The sequence below is a fragment of the Cyclopterus lumpus genome, chromosome 20 (genome assembly GCF_009769545.1).
Source record: "Cyclopterus lumpus isolate fCycLum1 chromosome 20, fCycLum1.pri, whole genome shotgun sequence".
NCBI lineage: Eukaryota > Metazoa > Chordata > Actinopteri > Perciformes > Cyclopteridae > Cyclopterus > Cyclopterus lumpus.
The window spans coordinates 15,464,565-15,480,384 of record NC_046985.1 but is presented as its reverse complement, the minus strand read 5'-3'; the positions used below and the strand labels follow the sequence as shown (position 1 = coordinate 15,480,384).

Below are 15,820 nucleotides of genomic sequence, written 5' to 3'. Positions count from 1 at the left end.
TATCAATGTACTGTAGCCCGAGCAGAAAGACAAATACCAACCCATGATTCCTCATGACATCTTTCAAGTAAGCCTCAATTGTTGTTATGAAGGGGTAATGACAGAACATGTTTAGCATGCTAACTTTCACTAATGTTTTTGTTATAAGACCATGAGAAAATGTGCCGCAGAAAACTCTTTAGTCCTACAAGTTCTTATATTAACTGTTTGAGATTCCTCAGACTGCAGCACATTATCACAGGGACAACTTGGTCAAAGGGTAATGGACATGTGTGTGAAATACAAGCTCCTAGTTATATTTGAAAAGTAATGAATCATAACCCACTCAGATAGGTCAGAACAAACACATGAACGCACTGTGACCGACCCCGATTTAACATTTAAATAGTTCCCATGTCTTCCAGCCGCACTTCGTTACTCTGTACTGATTGACCCCATTTCAAGGTCCAAGTAACAACTTATGATACTGAAACATGTTCTGGGACCAGAAAATAATGTCTGGGCAGGAAATTACTCTGCACCGATAAATCAGTGTCTTAACATATTCATCAGCGAAATCTCTGTTGGCCATCCAAACCAGATGAGCTGAATTTACAACTCATTTGCGGAAACACAGAGTCATGCTAAGTCTACACTTGAGCCCACAGCTTAGTGTTTTGGGATGATCTCGTAGTTGGTGCATCTGTGTCTACACACGCATCTTCTGCACAATGACTGAACACTAGCACCTCTATATCAGTATATCTACACTAGATGCACAAAGACAGGCCGATGCCAGCAATAATATGGTTTTATAATTCAACAAATCAAGATAATTACATTTTTCAGCATTAAGTTTGTGCTGCTCGCTTTCTTCTGTATGGACTTCCGATTATTATCAATTTGTCAGAGCGCCAAGCCTGATTACAGTCAGATATTGACCATATAGTGGAGCCATCCTTGCAGCAAAGTAGTGACAGGATGTCATTTCTTTGTGTTTGATTTGGCTCACCATAGGTGTGCATGAAACCAAAAAGCAAACCATTCATAATCATACTATAGCTCTTCTAGGTGCATGTCAGTTCAAATAAAAGGCATCTCGGTCGACATGACAAAAAGTCATCTCTGAATAATTTCTCCCTAAAAAAAACTTGGTTGCCTTGAGCTGCAATCACAAAATGGTCCTTATTTGAGCGCAATGAAGAACTCATTAACTTACTCAAAAGGCTGTGCAAAGTGAAGCTCTAGCCAAAGTCGAATAGCAATGCATAGCAACAAACAGGAAAAATTGCATCAGCAAATTAAAACTAGATTTATGCAAGTCAAGAATGTTAGCAGATGTCTGCCAAACATATTTAGTGTGTATCAGGGATTTCCAGCTAAGTGAGAATATTCAAAATCCTACTCGTCCACTCGATAGGACATTTGAATGGGAACACACCAGAAACAACCCAATCTACGGTAAAAGATCATTCATCAATTAAGCCCCACTGAATCCCTGACTGCTTTAGTATATTTTCACAACAGAAACTCTTGAATCAATGCCCTGAGAACAGACAAGAGTGAATTCCCAGCAAGGTAAGTCCTAACTTTGATTTAAAATACTTTAAGCTCCAGAGCACAAAATCTGCAAAAACCTTTTCCCTTGCGTTCATTAACTTCACAAAGAAAATAATCCACTTTAGCATGGTAGCAAACTTGTCCTATCCCTCTATTCATACTGCCCTGCTTGCTTCACAATAAATTGGTCCAAATGACTGTAATATCCCACCGTCCCGCCAATGTCTAAGCTCATCTAACATTCAGGATTTATTTCTCTCCTGTAGCCCTGAGCATGCTATTTTCATTTCACAGTTCTGTCTGGATGTTTGAGAGGGTATATTAGTGGGCAGATGTTTTGAAAGCTCCACACAAACAGATTAATAGAAATGCCAGTTGTCAATGTATAAGCGGTGACATCATTTCTTTTTCAAAGAATTTGAATGAGCAATAGTGCAAACCGCATACATTGAAAAATTGTTTCAATGTGATATCCTATTTCGGACCGTTATGAACAGATACTTTTCAGAAAAGAGCAGGTTTGGTTGCAAATGTGTTTGCAGCATATGCAAAACAATGGAGACTAGAGGAAGTGAATATATCACAGGGGAGAGATTATTCAGTTATTTAGCAAAGGAAATGAAGTAGTGCCCTAAGCTTGACAGACAAAATAATAGATTCCAGACCATTAGGGAACGGGTCATGAGGACAATTATGGCAGATCAATAGATGAGCAGTTTGAAAGACACCTGGCTAAGTTAATCAGGTTAAACTGCATTCAGGGAACTGCTGTATCAACAGCATGAAAAATTAAGTTCATGCTGATTATGAATACTAAATGAATAATGAATGTTGAAAAGTCCTAAAGCCAAACCCAGTTTAAAATTAAATTGGAGCTGAACACATTGAAGTCTTTATTACAAAAGCATCAGACCATGATGCATAGCTCATTGGCAGTTAGTATTTTAGTGTCCTATTAATATACTAGTATCCTAGAAGTTAGCACAGTAATCTGCTAGTATTTATAAAATTACAATGATTCCACAAGTATGCTGAATTACCTATTGCTGATTAGGTTTCCCATCATTCAAGCTCATCTAACAAAATCAAATGTAGGTTGAACGGTGTTTGATAAAAGCGCTGTCCAGCCACTGACATGTTAATTTACTTTATCCACCGAAAAAAAGACTCCATGCGTGTTTCATGTAAGAGGGTTGAAAGGCCCAGAGTGCATCAGTGGGGTCAAAGGCCAATGACAGAAAAATCCTTAGGACCACTTTGAAGTTGTAGGCTATTTCCAAATTTTATATTGCACAATCAAGTCATTCTAATCCTTCCAAACTAATAATACTACAGAAAAATCAACTAGCAATGAATTCTGTTTTCCCATCACATGTACAGACAGCGTTTTCTTCATAAGGTGCTCAAGCTCTGTATTTACAAAGTGGTCGTGAGCATGGCACTGAATCCCGAAAGGGGCACTGCTTTTTGGGGAAGCCTGCACGCAAGCAAAATCTTACCATTTAACATCCCTCAGTCACACATTTCTCAGTCTCCAGGTTAAAATCCTTGCACCATGCATAGTCAATGTAGCCAACAGATAATCTGGAACCTGTACAGAATGATTAGTATGCTTTGTTGTGTGCACCTCACGACCAAAGAAAGGGTATTTGCCATAAAGATACTGCATGTCAGGTTAGAAAGAAGAGGAATCAGCAAGACAAATTAGCTAAAAGACCCTTTTTGACCTTTTCCCTTGAGGATGAGAAGGGAGTCATGCAGGGAGAGATAACACCGGTGATAAAGACGTCAAAGAAAAGCAAAAAGAAAGAGTTGAGAAGAGATAACAAATGTAATTTGTCCTAAGTAGCAAATAAAACCTGCTGCAGCAGTGTGTGTAATAGTAGCCTGTGTTAAACAGTATAGTCACAAGAGTAACAAAAGGAGTTTAGTAAGCTAAAGCTTGGCTACAAAGTTTTGACACGTGAACAAATAAATACAGTCCATTGCTGCGTGAGTGTGACATAGGCCGCTCATAGTAATAAACACGCAAATATTTATCACCCAACTGTAGAACTGTAAACTCACAGCAGCATTTTAGCACCTTGAGATAATTTACCGCAACAGGCAGCTTGCTAGGTCGAAGAAAACCCAATAAGCAGTAAACTAGCTAGATAGCTGGAGAAGGAAGTTGACACCAGCAAGCTCAGACTCACACACAGTTTCTCCAGAAACAGAGCTTCAAGGACAATGAATGACGGACTTACTTTGGTCAGCTAGCCAGCAACACGAGGAACAGAGCCCTTGTTAAAGCTCTTACTTCCACATGTGCGTTCCTTTTTTTAGCATCTTTAGCTCATTTGCACCTTGTCGAACCTCGGATTCAAGACGAACAGTGCGGATTCCGTCCCGGTCGTGGAACAGTGGACCAGCTCTTTACCCTCGCAAGATTACTGGAGGGGTCCTGGGAGTTTGCCCAACCAGTTTAAGGCTTTCGACCGGGTCCCTCGGGGTTTTTTGTTGGGAGTGCTGCAGGAGTATGGGGTGCCGGACCCGTTGGCACGGGCCATCCGGTCTCTGTACGCCTGCAGTAGGAGCTGTGTTCGTATCCTCGGTAGTAAGTCAGACACGTTCCCGGTGGGTGTTGGCCTCCGCCAGGGCTGCCCTTTATCACCGGTCCTGTTCGTGACCTTCATGGACAGGATATCTAGGCGCAGACGGGGGGCGGAGAGGATCCGGTTCGGGAGTCTCGGGATTGCCTCTCTGCTGTTCCCGGATGATGTGGTCCTGTTTGCCTCCTCGGACCGTGACCTCCAGCATTCACTGGGGCGTTTTGCAGCCGAGTGCGAAGCGGCAGGGATGAGAGTTAGCACCTCTAAATCTGAGGCCATGGTACTCTGCCGGAAACCGGCGGATTGCTCCCTCCAGGTGGGGGCAAACTGCCTACCCCAAGCGAAGGAGTTCAAGTATCTCGGGGTCTTGTTCACGAGTGAGGGTAAGGTGGAGTGGGAGATCGACAGGCGGATCGGTGCGGCTGCAGCAGTAAAACAGGCGCTGTACCGGTCGGTCTTGGTGAAGAGGGAGCAGAGCCGGAAGGCAAAGCTCTCCATTTACTGGTCGGTCTACGTTCCAACCCTCACCTATGGTCACAAACTCTGGGTCGTGACCGAAAGAACGAGATCTCAGATACAAGCGGCCGAAATGAGCTTCCTCCGTAGGGTGGCCGGGCTCAGCCTTAGAGATAGGGTAAGGAGCTCGGACATCAGGGGGGAGCTTGGAGTCGAGTCGCTGCTCCTTCGTGTCGAAAGGAGTCAGCTGAGGTGGTTCGGGCATCTAGTCAGGATGCCTCCTGGACGCCTCCCATTAGAGGTTTTCCGGGCACGTCCAACTGGTAGGAGACCCCGGTGAAGACCGAGGACACGCTGGAGGGATTATATCTCCCGGCTGGCCGTGGAACGCCTCGGGATCCCCCAGAATGAGCTGGAAAGTGTTGCGGGTGAGAGGGAAGCCTGGGTCGGCCTGCTTAACCTGCTGCCACCGCGACCCGACCCCGGATAAGCGGCTGATAATGGATGGATGGATGGACAGCTCATTCGCAGCAACATGGAGCTAGTTTGTCGCAAAACCTTAGCGTAAGCTAGCTAGCTTGTGATGACAGTAGGGCAAACTAAGAGACATCATTTTTTCATAAAACATAGTTAAAATAATCTGGATTTACATTTGTCAACTGACCTGAAACACAACTCCAAATGATTGCTTACGTTGCTCCATTTGTGTTGGGTGTGAACGTCGAGGCTTTCTGTCTATCTGCTCATTTAGAAGTTGTTACGCAAACTCGGGGCAAAAAAGAAGGGAAAAAAACGTTAGATTATCTTTTTCACAAAAAATGACTAACCTAGTCATAGCAGGGACTGCTGAAGGGTAATTAATGGCCTAACATTGGGCTGCATTCCATTCATGTGTACTCGTTCTGTGGGCTTGGTATTGTGAACGCTGACTCACCGTCATGACTTACTGATACACATAAATGGAACAGAGCCCTCGTTAAAGTTCTTAGTTCCACCTGTGCTTTGCTTGCCATTAAAAGTCAAAATGTCTATTGCAGTTTAAGCTTTTAGACTGAGAAAAAGTTCAAATTCTAATACTGTATTTATATTTTTAAAGTTGTTATCATCTTTAATTTAGGGTTGTTGACCTTTTTTCGGGGTGTCACAGTTCTTTGGGCATAGTGCATTAATAAGCATCCAATTAAGGTTTAAAAATAAAGTATCTAGAAGCAACAAAGAAAGAAATTATTCTGTCCTAGTGCTACAAACCAAATATTCTTGCATCGCAACAGGAAAGGGTCTAGAAGATCTCCTTGTCAATACATAAGGTTACGTAAGAAATGTATCCGGTCTTCCATCTGAAAGACAATCATTACAAGGTCTTGTTCTTAATTCCTCAACAAACACACCACGCTTGTGCTTCAGTAACTCAGTGCTCAGTAACTGCAATCGTGGCCACAGAAATAAGCTGTTGACAAAATAGTGGATCACACCCAAGAGGGCCTGGCGTGGCCTGCATGTCGAAACACCGCAAACCACATAGTTGGCCTTTGCTACAACTTGCACACACAGTTGGATCCAGCTGGAGTCAGGAATTGTCATCTCATTGAGGCGTGGGGTGGGAAAAACAAGAGCAACAACTGCAGGCACTTCAGAGGGCTACTGTACCCAAAACGAAAATGGAAATGGGCTAATTCTTTTCCAAATCAAAAAGAATTGTGAATCCGCCCCGTGATTCGGATTTACACCAACATTTAATTGGTTCTTCATTTGCCGATACTAAACCCTTCCACCAAATCGAGCCCGTAGATTTTCCGTAACCCTGCTGAAAAAACAGACTAACTGAACCAAAAGCACAACCTCCTTGGGCGATGTAACTATGTCATCATGTAGAACAACACACACTTCATGGATAAGTGAAGCAAATGTACAGTATACGGCTCTCCCCACACCATGGTGTGTGGGTGGGTTGTTAATGGAGACCACTCCACTTCTTTGACTCTGTGGTCGGCCAGCCAGTCAAGCATGTCATAAGTCACCATCGATTCTTGTCCTACATCTGGAATATGGAAATTTTTTGTTTTGTTTTTCAAGAAGGCAAACTGCTCTCAGGGCAGAAATAATCTCAGTGGTTGAGTTAGATGTTGCAGAATCATTATAACTATTATTTTTCTGGCTTAGAAACCTTAAAGCCCGTTGTAAAAGCAAGAGAGCAAGAAGCTGCTGAGATCATAAATCTCTCTTTCTTGCTGCTACCTGAAATATTGCTCATGATCAAAAGTCATCAATTACCCTGACTAGCCTTCATTATGTCTGTATAATTCATACCGTTAGGTTGCCATTCCACAGTGCTGTGTTTCCCTGGCTGCACCCACTGAAGTTTAAGTGAACCAATTTGATTATTTCTGACGCCAGAGCAGCTCTCCCTCTATATATGTATATAAAAGCTGAGGGAAAGCTTCTCCTCTTCACAGGGTCAGATCTAGGAGCTTCTCCTGATCTACAGAAGCCTATACCATTACTGAATGAAAACGTAATGCCTGTGTACATTTTAAGAGCAGAAACAGGGGGTGGGGGCCATGTTAAGCCGTGCAAAGTGTAGACAGTGGAAGCCTTCAAAACACCCTTTAAGAATGTGTTGGGTTGAAAGTGCTTTTCCATTTTAGCAGCATTAGCAAGCATATTGTTGGACCTTTCTGCATGAAATACATTTAATTTCAACAGCGTGTTACCTTGCTCAAATGTTCCATTAAAGAACAATGTCTACAAAAATACAACATGGATTATGTGGTCCAACTTTCAGCCATATGCATCAGAATAAGGAGAGGGTTGGTTTGACAGCACAGGGGAAAGTAGCTTTTTTAATGCATCATAATAAGGAGAGGGTTGGTTTGACAGCACAGGGGAAAGTAGCTTTTTTAATTTTCTCAACTCCCAACCAACAGACAATTTATCTTGAATACAGCAGACAAGAAGACAGAGGACATAAAATGGGTTAGGAGGAACAATAACCCCTCTAATATTGAGCAGCGTTATCAGTAAGAGGGTTTTGTATGACTAAAGATTACCACTTATTCTGCCTTTCTCTCCTGTGTCTCAGTTGTCTGTGGTGAAACCAATTCCTCTGACTCCCCATATGTGGTTACCAGCCAGGTCAACAGAATTACATGAAAGGAGCTTAATGCTAACCTTTCCCAAAGCAAAGCCATTATCTTCTGGTGACTAATCTGTGATAACAAAAGGGAGCGTTAGAGGTGAATGGGAATGGATCGAGAGGGGTAAGCAGGAGTGATAAGAAAGAGAGATGGGAGACAAAAAAGACAGAAATCGAAGCTATTGTTGCACCATTGTGGCACAGCGGTTGTACGCAGCTGCCTCCAGATCAGGAGGACAGGGGGTTAAAATCTGGTCTGGGTCAATATTAACAAAATTCAGTTTTGTCAGAGCATCAATAAGCAGCTGCAACATTTCATCGGAACAACAACCGGTATTACGGTAGAACGGTAGAACGTCGGGGCGTTTCGGACACTCTCACTCTCTGGTGCTATGACGAGAAGCCTCACGACACAAGCGCACGTCTAAGTTACGCGAGATCAAGTGCAGTGCATTGCTGCTATTGTCTCGCTTCCACCGGTTCAGGCTAATCATTAGCTCCTTTATCTGAACCGGCGAGTTCAGATAACGAGACGGAGTCCCTGACGTCACAAGGCCGTGGGCCGGGAGAGCCTGTGCTCGATGTATCAGAGTGGTCAAAACGTGCTATGCATGAGAAAATAATCATTGAAGAACAATGGTATTGAAAACATGGCTATGGCATCCATGTACACACCCACAAATTCCCCTTGAGCTTCTTGCCACGCTGTCCAGTCCTGCTAAATATGTTAATGATTTGACAACAAAAAGGAATTTCTGTTATGTAGAACCATGGCCAGGAACACAAACACAGCAAACCAAAAAAAATAGTAAAGTAGTAAAATCACATCAGCAGTGACAACATAAACCGACCCTGAATGCCCCCAACATCAAATACATGTAGCCAGACAACCGGTCACGCAGAGTCTTGGCATTGCTGTGGCATACTTCGATTTTGGCAGTTACCATGATGGCATGCGGCCCGCTTGCATTGTCGTCTTTAGCAGCTACAGTCAGACAAATTGCCTGAAACATACCGTATAATATATCAATATAAGCACCTCGCGGGGAAGCCCTGAAGCCCTCTCGGCTTGGCCCTGAAGAGAGACACTGTTTGGGAAAGATAAGGGACTCGGCGTGGTGTCATTGTCCTTGGTGCCGTCCACGTGAGTAGGGAAGCTCGCCAGCCAGACAGGTTGTACGGCAGTGCTCTCAAATTATCAAGCTGCACTAACTTAGACCAAAGTTTGAGTGCCAACACATTTGCTCTGTTGGCACTCCAGCCACTGTGTCACCTATTTCTTAATTTGTGAATGAATTTGTCAGTAATGAATATCCCAAATATTTGTCAATAAAAAAACTACTTTGGTTGCCCTTTCTGTATGCTTACAATCATTGTGCTTCACTGTGCACCGGCCCTGAACCATTCATCCAATATGAATGAGAACACTTAGAAAAACTAAAGTAAACCCTATAGTCCGCTTCATGTCCTTTCTAAATGTGCTTGGGTGGAAAATAACAAAAGAGCACGTCATTGTCCAGCTACTTGTGGGCTGTACTGTATAAGTTTCTACCCTGCTGAACTATACTTACAATGAAGTAATTTCAATTTGAAGTAGAACTTTAGGATCTCTCTTTTTAGAATAGTATTTAACTACTAGTCTGCTCCAACATTTACTGTCACCACCATACGACAATAAACAGGCTGTTACCAGCCTCCATGGGAAATTACAGGCTATTTTGCACCGTATAATGTGTTTTCTGCAAAAACCACTGCAAGTTATATTATTGCTACAGATTCTACAGATTCTGTAGTGCACCTGAGGTGATCTCCCTCTTCAACATGCTGGTTAAAAAAAGCAAGAAACTCCTTCAAATTGATTAAACCCCTGTGTCAGATCTCCGCTGAAAGCATTAAGGGACGTGCAGCGTGCAGGTTCTGAACATCTTTTCTGGATGCTTGGGCAAAACTTCAACTCGTGATTCGGGTGAGCAGCGGGTGTGTGTTGTTTTAGTCAAAGACTGGCAGGCAAGTATTCCCCTGGAAGCATAGGCGGTCTTAGAGGCATAGAGGCATAGGTAGGCGGCTGCTTGGGGCCCCCTACCAGTGGTCGTAGAAGGGGGGCCCCCAACCAACCTCAAAAAGAAAAAAAGAAAAGAAAAAGCCCCTTATCATCATGAACGCTTCAAAATCATGGTCAATTGTGTTAATATTCTTAAGAAATACAGTGAAACGTTGAAGTAATAGTTAAAATGTCCAGTTCATGGTTATCTGTCGTGTCCCTACACCCCCTACTTTCACCATGAAATGGACTAGTCCGTAAAGGTGCGCGGCGCGAAAGATAAACACAGTGACAGGAGGACGATTCAGAAGCAAGACAAGAATAAAAGCAAAAATGAAACGAAGTTATCCAAGCAGCTCAATTAAAAGAAAAAAAAGAAAAGACGCCGATAAATATTTAGAAACGCTGCCAAAGATGACACACTTTTTACGGCTACTGGGGATACAGGCAGGAACGCCCACAGCGTTGAACACGCCTCTACAGCTGCAGCTAGCTGTGAAGTGGCGCTAGGTGAGGATAACGACGTTACCCAAGACGATGAAGAGGACCGCCCACCGTCACCCACAGTGTTATTGACGACGTTGACAACGATGATGTCGATGATGGGGCTTTGGTGAGTCAAAAAATCATATTTCTTAATCCCAATGATGGAATGCTGTTGTTTTTTGTTATCCTCTCACTTCATGATAGAAGAAATATGCTAATTTTGTTCATAGACCATATTGTTAGTTGGTGACAATGTTTTTTATTATTACTATCATTATTATTTTACAGGTACAGCTCCTACATCTGCGCATCATGTTGGTGTGAAGACCTGTGAGAAAATGGTTCTCTGCTTACCATCTTCATTTTGGAGTAAAGAAGTGTATGCAGGGTTTAAAGGGGAAGGTTTTTTTTTTTTCCTCTCCAACCTTTACTTCCCTGTAGATTAGCTTTACCTGCCTATCCACCATTCAGTCGGTTAAATCTTTTTTCGTTCTCTTTTAAAGATCGGATGGGGGCCCCCATACATACCTTCGCCTTGGGCCCCCAATTTGCTAAATCCGCCACTGCCTGGAAGGAGTTAGCACAAAAGCAAGGACGCTGCTCAGTCGGCTGGAAAACCAAAAAGGAGAAGAAAGGAAGAAAGAAAAGAGAGATGAAGATAGTAAAGGGATAGAAAACTGAAGGAAAAGGCCAGAGGAGAAAACTTTGTTCCCTGCTGTGGTGGAGACAAACTCTAGGAAATCGCTGCTGCTTGACCACAGTTGAACCGGCCTACTCTTACTCAGTTACCATCAATCACATTGCATCCCATCACCCTGAAGGGCCTACACAGCTCCGCCTTGTACAGTCCACTCACTGGCTTGTTGAGCCCTCACCTCAGAACAGATGAGGACTAAACACTCTTGTTGTACTTTTAGTAGAGGCTGATGGAACTTTCCACATAACGGCATTGCTATAGTCACTTCTTTGAAAAGGCCATGAAACAAATAGCTATGTGTTTTGAAGGGTGTCCTGTCTTCTCTTTTTCCCCCCTCCAAAATCAACAATCAGCGCTTCAAACATCATGTCACAGACAGATGCTAACTTGTCTTAGCTTTGCCCCGCAGCAGAAAAGAGTCTAGTTCCCAAGACATTGCTGTAGGGAGCGGCCCTCCAACGTCGTATTTGTTTCTCACCAGGTCGAGCAGACAGTTGCTCAACAGCCAACTTGCTTTGACATGACAAGGACGAGGGGTCAGCAGCATGCCGCCTGCTAGGTGTGCAGTCAGCGTGCTCACGCTGCGGCTCCAAGAAGATGTACGGAAGATATACTGCACAGCCAATATGTCGCTGCCATCTGGTTCTTTTGAGTGCAAAAGGCCTGTTACTTAATGCAGCACATATAAGACAATTGTTCACTTCCCCATTTCTGTTTTTATTGTTTTGCAGAATCTTCATGGATGTTTTCCACTGAGTAAATAAAACCTTAAAATGAACAAATAAATTAAAGACTCACAGCTGTTGAGCCGTAACCGTAAGACGTCTACCCAGTTCTCAACTGGTGGGAGCGAAAGACCACTTTAAAGTGAACTTTTTATTTTTCAAAACAAGACTTAAAGATAGTTTGAATTTTTTGAGGGGGAAATACTAAATATGAAGCTACCGCCAGCCGTCAATTAGCTTAGCTTAGCATAAATTCTGGAAACAAAAGGGGAAACAGCTAGCCTGGCTCCAAGCACATCTCTAAATCTTACTAATGTGTTCATCAAAAATCATCAAAAAAAACAGTGTAAAAACTGCTATTCGTGCTTCCAGTCTGTACACTTATTCAGATGATTCCAACTGTTACTTTATCTTGGTTTAACAGTTACTTCACTGTGTCAGCTGTGGACACGATTACTGTTAATCAACCACTTTTACCACCTTTCACTATTTTGTGATTGAGGTCACATGCATCTGTACGTGCTATAAAGATACATCATAACCTCGTGGACTTGTCTTCAGACATGCTGGAACCAAAGGCCACATGCTCATAATATGCTGCTGATGTAGCGTGTAATCAGAGAGGAGGACTTTGTTTTTGCTTCAGTCTTCATCTCTCCATCTGTATTTCAACAACTTGACTTAGCTGTGACATGTCTGCAAAGCCCGAATTTGTGGAATATAGTGAGGGGGGAATTATGTGCTTTGAATGCCTGAGCCACCATTTAGGTTGAGTAACTGTGGGAAAGTAGGAGACAAATGGGATCTGGAGACGCAGCCCTTCCGAGAGTTAGAGCCACAAATTAGGGATCCAGTGTTTCAAATAGTATTTAGCTTTACGTCTCAGCCGGTGCAGTAAACGGGAAATCAGACTGTGCGAGGACGAGCAAAGATCTGAACCTCCAAGTCACGGCTACGCGTATTTTCGTATGGCAAAAAGGAAAGCCCACAACAACAACACATCTTCATATTGCTCCTGCTTACGTGACTCAAATAAATGCGCGAAACACTCAGTTATTACTTGACTGGCCAAGTGCTGAAAACAACAGCAATGGGGAACCGAAAGGCAGGATGAGAAGCTTGAAAAGCCAATTAGCACAACTCCTTCATGACTGTGCATACTGGAGACCAGATCGACTCTGAGCTCAACGGTGCTCGAGGGCTTGATTGATTCGTACTTCCTGGTCCCACTCAGGCCTCGAGAGACCCCGGAGGAGATCCGGTAAGATGGAACAGCCTGTGACATGGTCTTCATTGGGCTCAGCTCATTCCGAGAGGAGAAGTTTTACACACCACTGAGATTAGAGGCTGCAAACTCTTTGTCTCCGGATAAAATGGATCAACAAAGAGGTCAATCAAAAGGTGTTTAATCCTGAGTTCGTCTAAAAGGGGCTTCACACCTTTTATTGTTTGGTGCGGTTCCAACAAACTCTTTTTTTTCCCACTTGGTCCTGAAAATATGAACCAAACGACAAGCAGCTTTCATATTATAGCTTACTTATTCTAATGTAGCACCCGCACTTCAGTGGGACACTCTTTTCTTTTTTAAACACTCTTCAGGTGCAAAATATGCCTTTGCAATCTGAGGCTTCTGAACTGCGGCGGACTCCTACTTCACTTGTCAATTGTTTCTCTGTTCTTCATGCTATAGCTGGATCCCTGGAGACGACGTGATTAATGCTGTTGTTTTAATGCCAAAAGTGAGCATTCAGATTTGTTTTTTGTGATTTGTTTTTGTTTTTGTTAAATGCAGACAAATAAAAACTCACTTTTGCGCTTTTAAAAAAAAATAGTCACGCATCAAAGCGTCCAGAAGCTGCAGGGGGAATGTTATACAACTGATGTGACCTGAACTCATCTTCCGGTAGTCCAAAGGTCTTGGCTGGCCTGTGATACAGTAGTTATGTTGACCTCAAGCCAAGTGTCCTCCAGAGGGGAAGCCTACACTTCTACATTTACACTGCATGGATCAATGGACCAGTCGCCTCCGTTCTGCTGAACCATGGAAAACCCAACAAGCACTGGTGAACAGGAGTGTGTGTGCGTGCGTGTGTGTGTGTGTGTGTGTGTGTGATCGCTAGTGTGTCTGCAAGGAAGAAGTGCTCTTGAAGCACTAGCGTTAATGTTGACCTACTTTGTCACTGTTTGGCTTCAGTGGTAAAGATATACTGCCGAGGCATGAATATGAATCAATGGGAATATTTTCCAGGAGGTCGACGGTATTTCACCTGTCGCCATGGAGCTGAGGTGTGAAGAGAAGTCTCCCTGAGAAATGTGCTGAAGAGGGGGAAAAAACATTGATTTTTGTTCCATCAAACCCAGACCATGCCATGGCCTCACTCTGGGATGTCTCTCTCAAACAGAGAGGGGGTTGGTCCAGGTACTCCAGTGGCTTGCAAAGAGGTCTCACGGTAATACCACATGGCAAAGAGAGAGCGCTGTCTCTAACCACAGGAACAGCACCTCACTTGAGGTCATTCATTAGATTAGTCAGTTAATGGGCCTCAAAGCGCAGACACTAGAAACCCACAAAAAGGAAAAAGCAATCAGTGTGCTACTCGGGCCTCATTCAAACTCGGCACGGGGGGGGGGGGGGGGGGGGGGGGGGGGGGGGGGGGGGGGGGGGGGGGGGGGGGGGGGGGGGGGGGGGGGGGGGGGGGGGGGGGGGGGGGGGGGGGGGGGGGGGGGGGGGGGGGGGGGGGGGGGGGGGGGGGGGGGGGGGGGTTCCACACACTCGTGCGTTCCCTCGTCTTCGGTAGTCCACGAACTTTAAAACTTGTTTTTCTTTTCTGGTCAGCGCAAAGCAGAGTTCCTCCACCAATGCACACTCTTGCACGTTTTATATAACAACGGATTGGGACATGCACGCACACACACACACACACACACACACACACACACACACATTATAATGTGTATCCAACAGTGTACCTACATGATAGTATATTATATTTGTAACTCAAATTGTTGTTGTTTGAGTGGTTGCACAAACGGTGACATAGTATAATATGTCACGCACACACACACAACACAAACTCTCTCACACACACACACACACACCTGGATGACTCCGTTCTCCCACCTTTGAGGCCAGTACAACTACAGTAGCAGTGTTTCCCACACAGAGAGACGGTCCATATGCTTCACAACTTTTTTTTTGTTTGTGCCCTCCAGAGCGTCACTTTCGATATTGCAATGATAGTTTCCCCCCCTTCCTCCGGGGGGGGGGGGCTGGGGGCCTCACCGGCTCCGTTAACAGCGGGGCAGCCACTTTGCTCCCTTCTTTTGGCCGTGAAAAAAAGCGCCATGTCGAGGCTCCGCGGGACGTTACGCAAAGCACACGCCGGAGCAGCGGGGCTGCGCACGTGGGGCTTACCTTCGCGATCGCCTTCTTGTACCTCATGGCCGCCTGCCTCGATGAGGCTGTGGACTTGTATATTCCCATCTCCACACGGGACGACCACCCGGTCCTCCCGAAGCACACCGTCACTTTCATGGCACCCTGCGCCGCGTTAATCCCAACGAGGAAAGAGCCGCGCCAGGGCGACGGGGACCGTCCCCGGCGAGCGAAGGCCAAAACAAAACTCAAATCCTCGGTGGTTGCGACGACGAGGTCGAAGAGAAGTTGTCTCGGTGCCCAGCTGCGTCCTCGGAGGAGGAAGACGAGGGAGAGGGGTGGAGAGCCCAGCATTGATCCGGCAGGCGGCGGAGCTGGGTTTGGCGTCCTCCCAGTGTGTGGTGTGTGTGTGTGCGTGTGTGTGTTGTGTGTGTGTGTGTGTGTGCGTGTGTGTGTGTGCGTGCGTGCGTGCGTGCGCGCCGCGTTGACTCACTTTACAGAAACTTCCTCAGCCAGAAGCCTCTCCAGCGAGAGCGCACCACTGGACTGCCACCGCGAGCGCGTCCACATGTCGGAGCAGGCTCGAAGAATGTCCGCTCCCCACCATCCCATCCCACCCCACCCCACCCCACACACACACACACACACACACACCACCCGAAAGGCTGCGGTGTGCAGGTCTGTAGCTGGGGGGCAACCCCCATCGGGAGAGAGAGATACTTCACATCGCGTGGCTTTGTTATCGGAGAAAGTTGGTTTTGTAATGTTTTTTTTCG

The 15,820-nt window shown here is 45.0% G+C and overlaps 1 protein-coding gene across 3 annotated transcripts in view; it reads right to left on the bottom strand.

Moving 5' to 3' along the window:
* The window catches only part of LOC117749660 (partitioning defective 3 homolog), a 309,108-nt gene extending 293,691 nt beyond the window's left edge, over positions 1-15,417 (bottom strand). For all 3 annotated transcript variants that reach the window (XM_034560341.1, XM_034560342.1, XM_034560343.1), the window contains exon 1: positions 15,084-15,417. In XM_034560341.1, coding sequence (XP_034416232.1) covers positions 15,084-15,398 — 315 coding nt within the window. In that variant the 5' untranslated portion in view covers positions 15,399-15,417. The remainder of the gene's footprint in view (positions 1-15,083) is intronic.
* Positions 15,418-15,820: the final 403 nt, after the last annotated feature.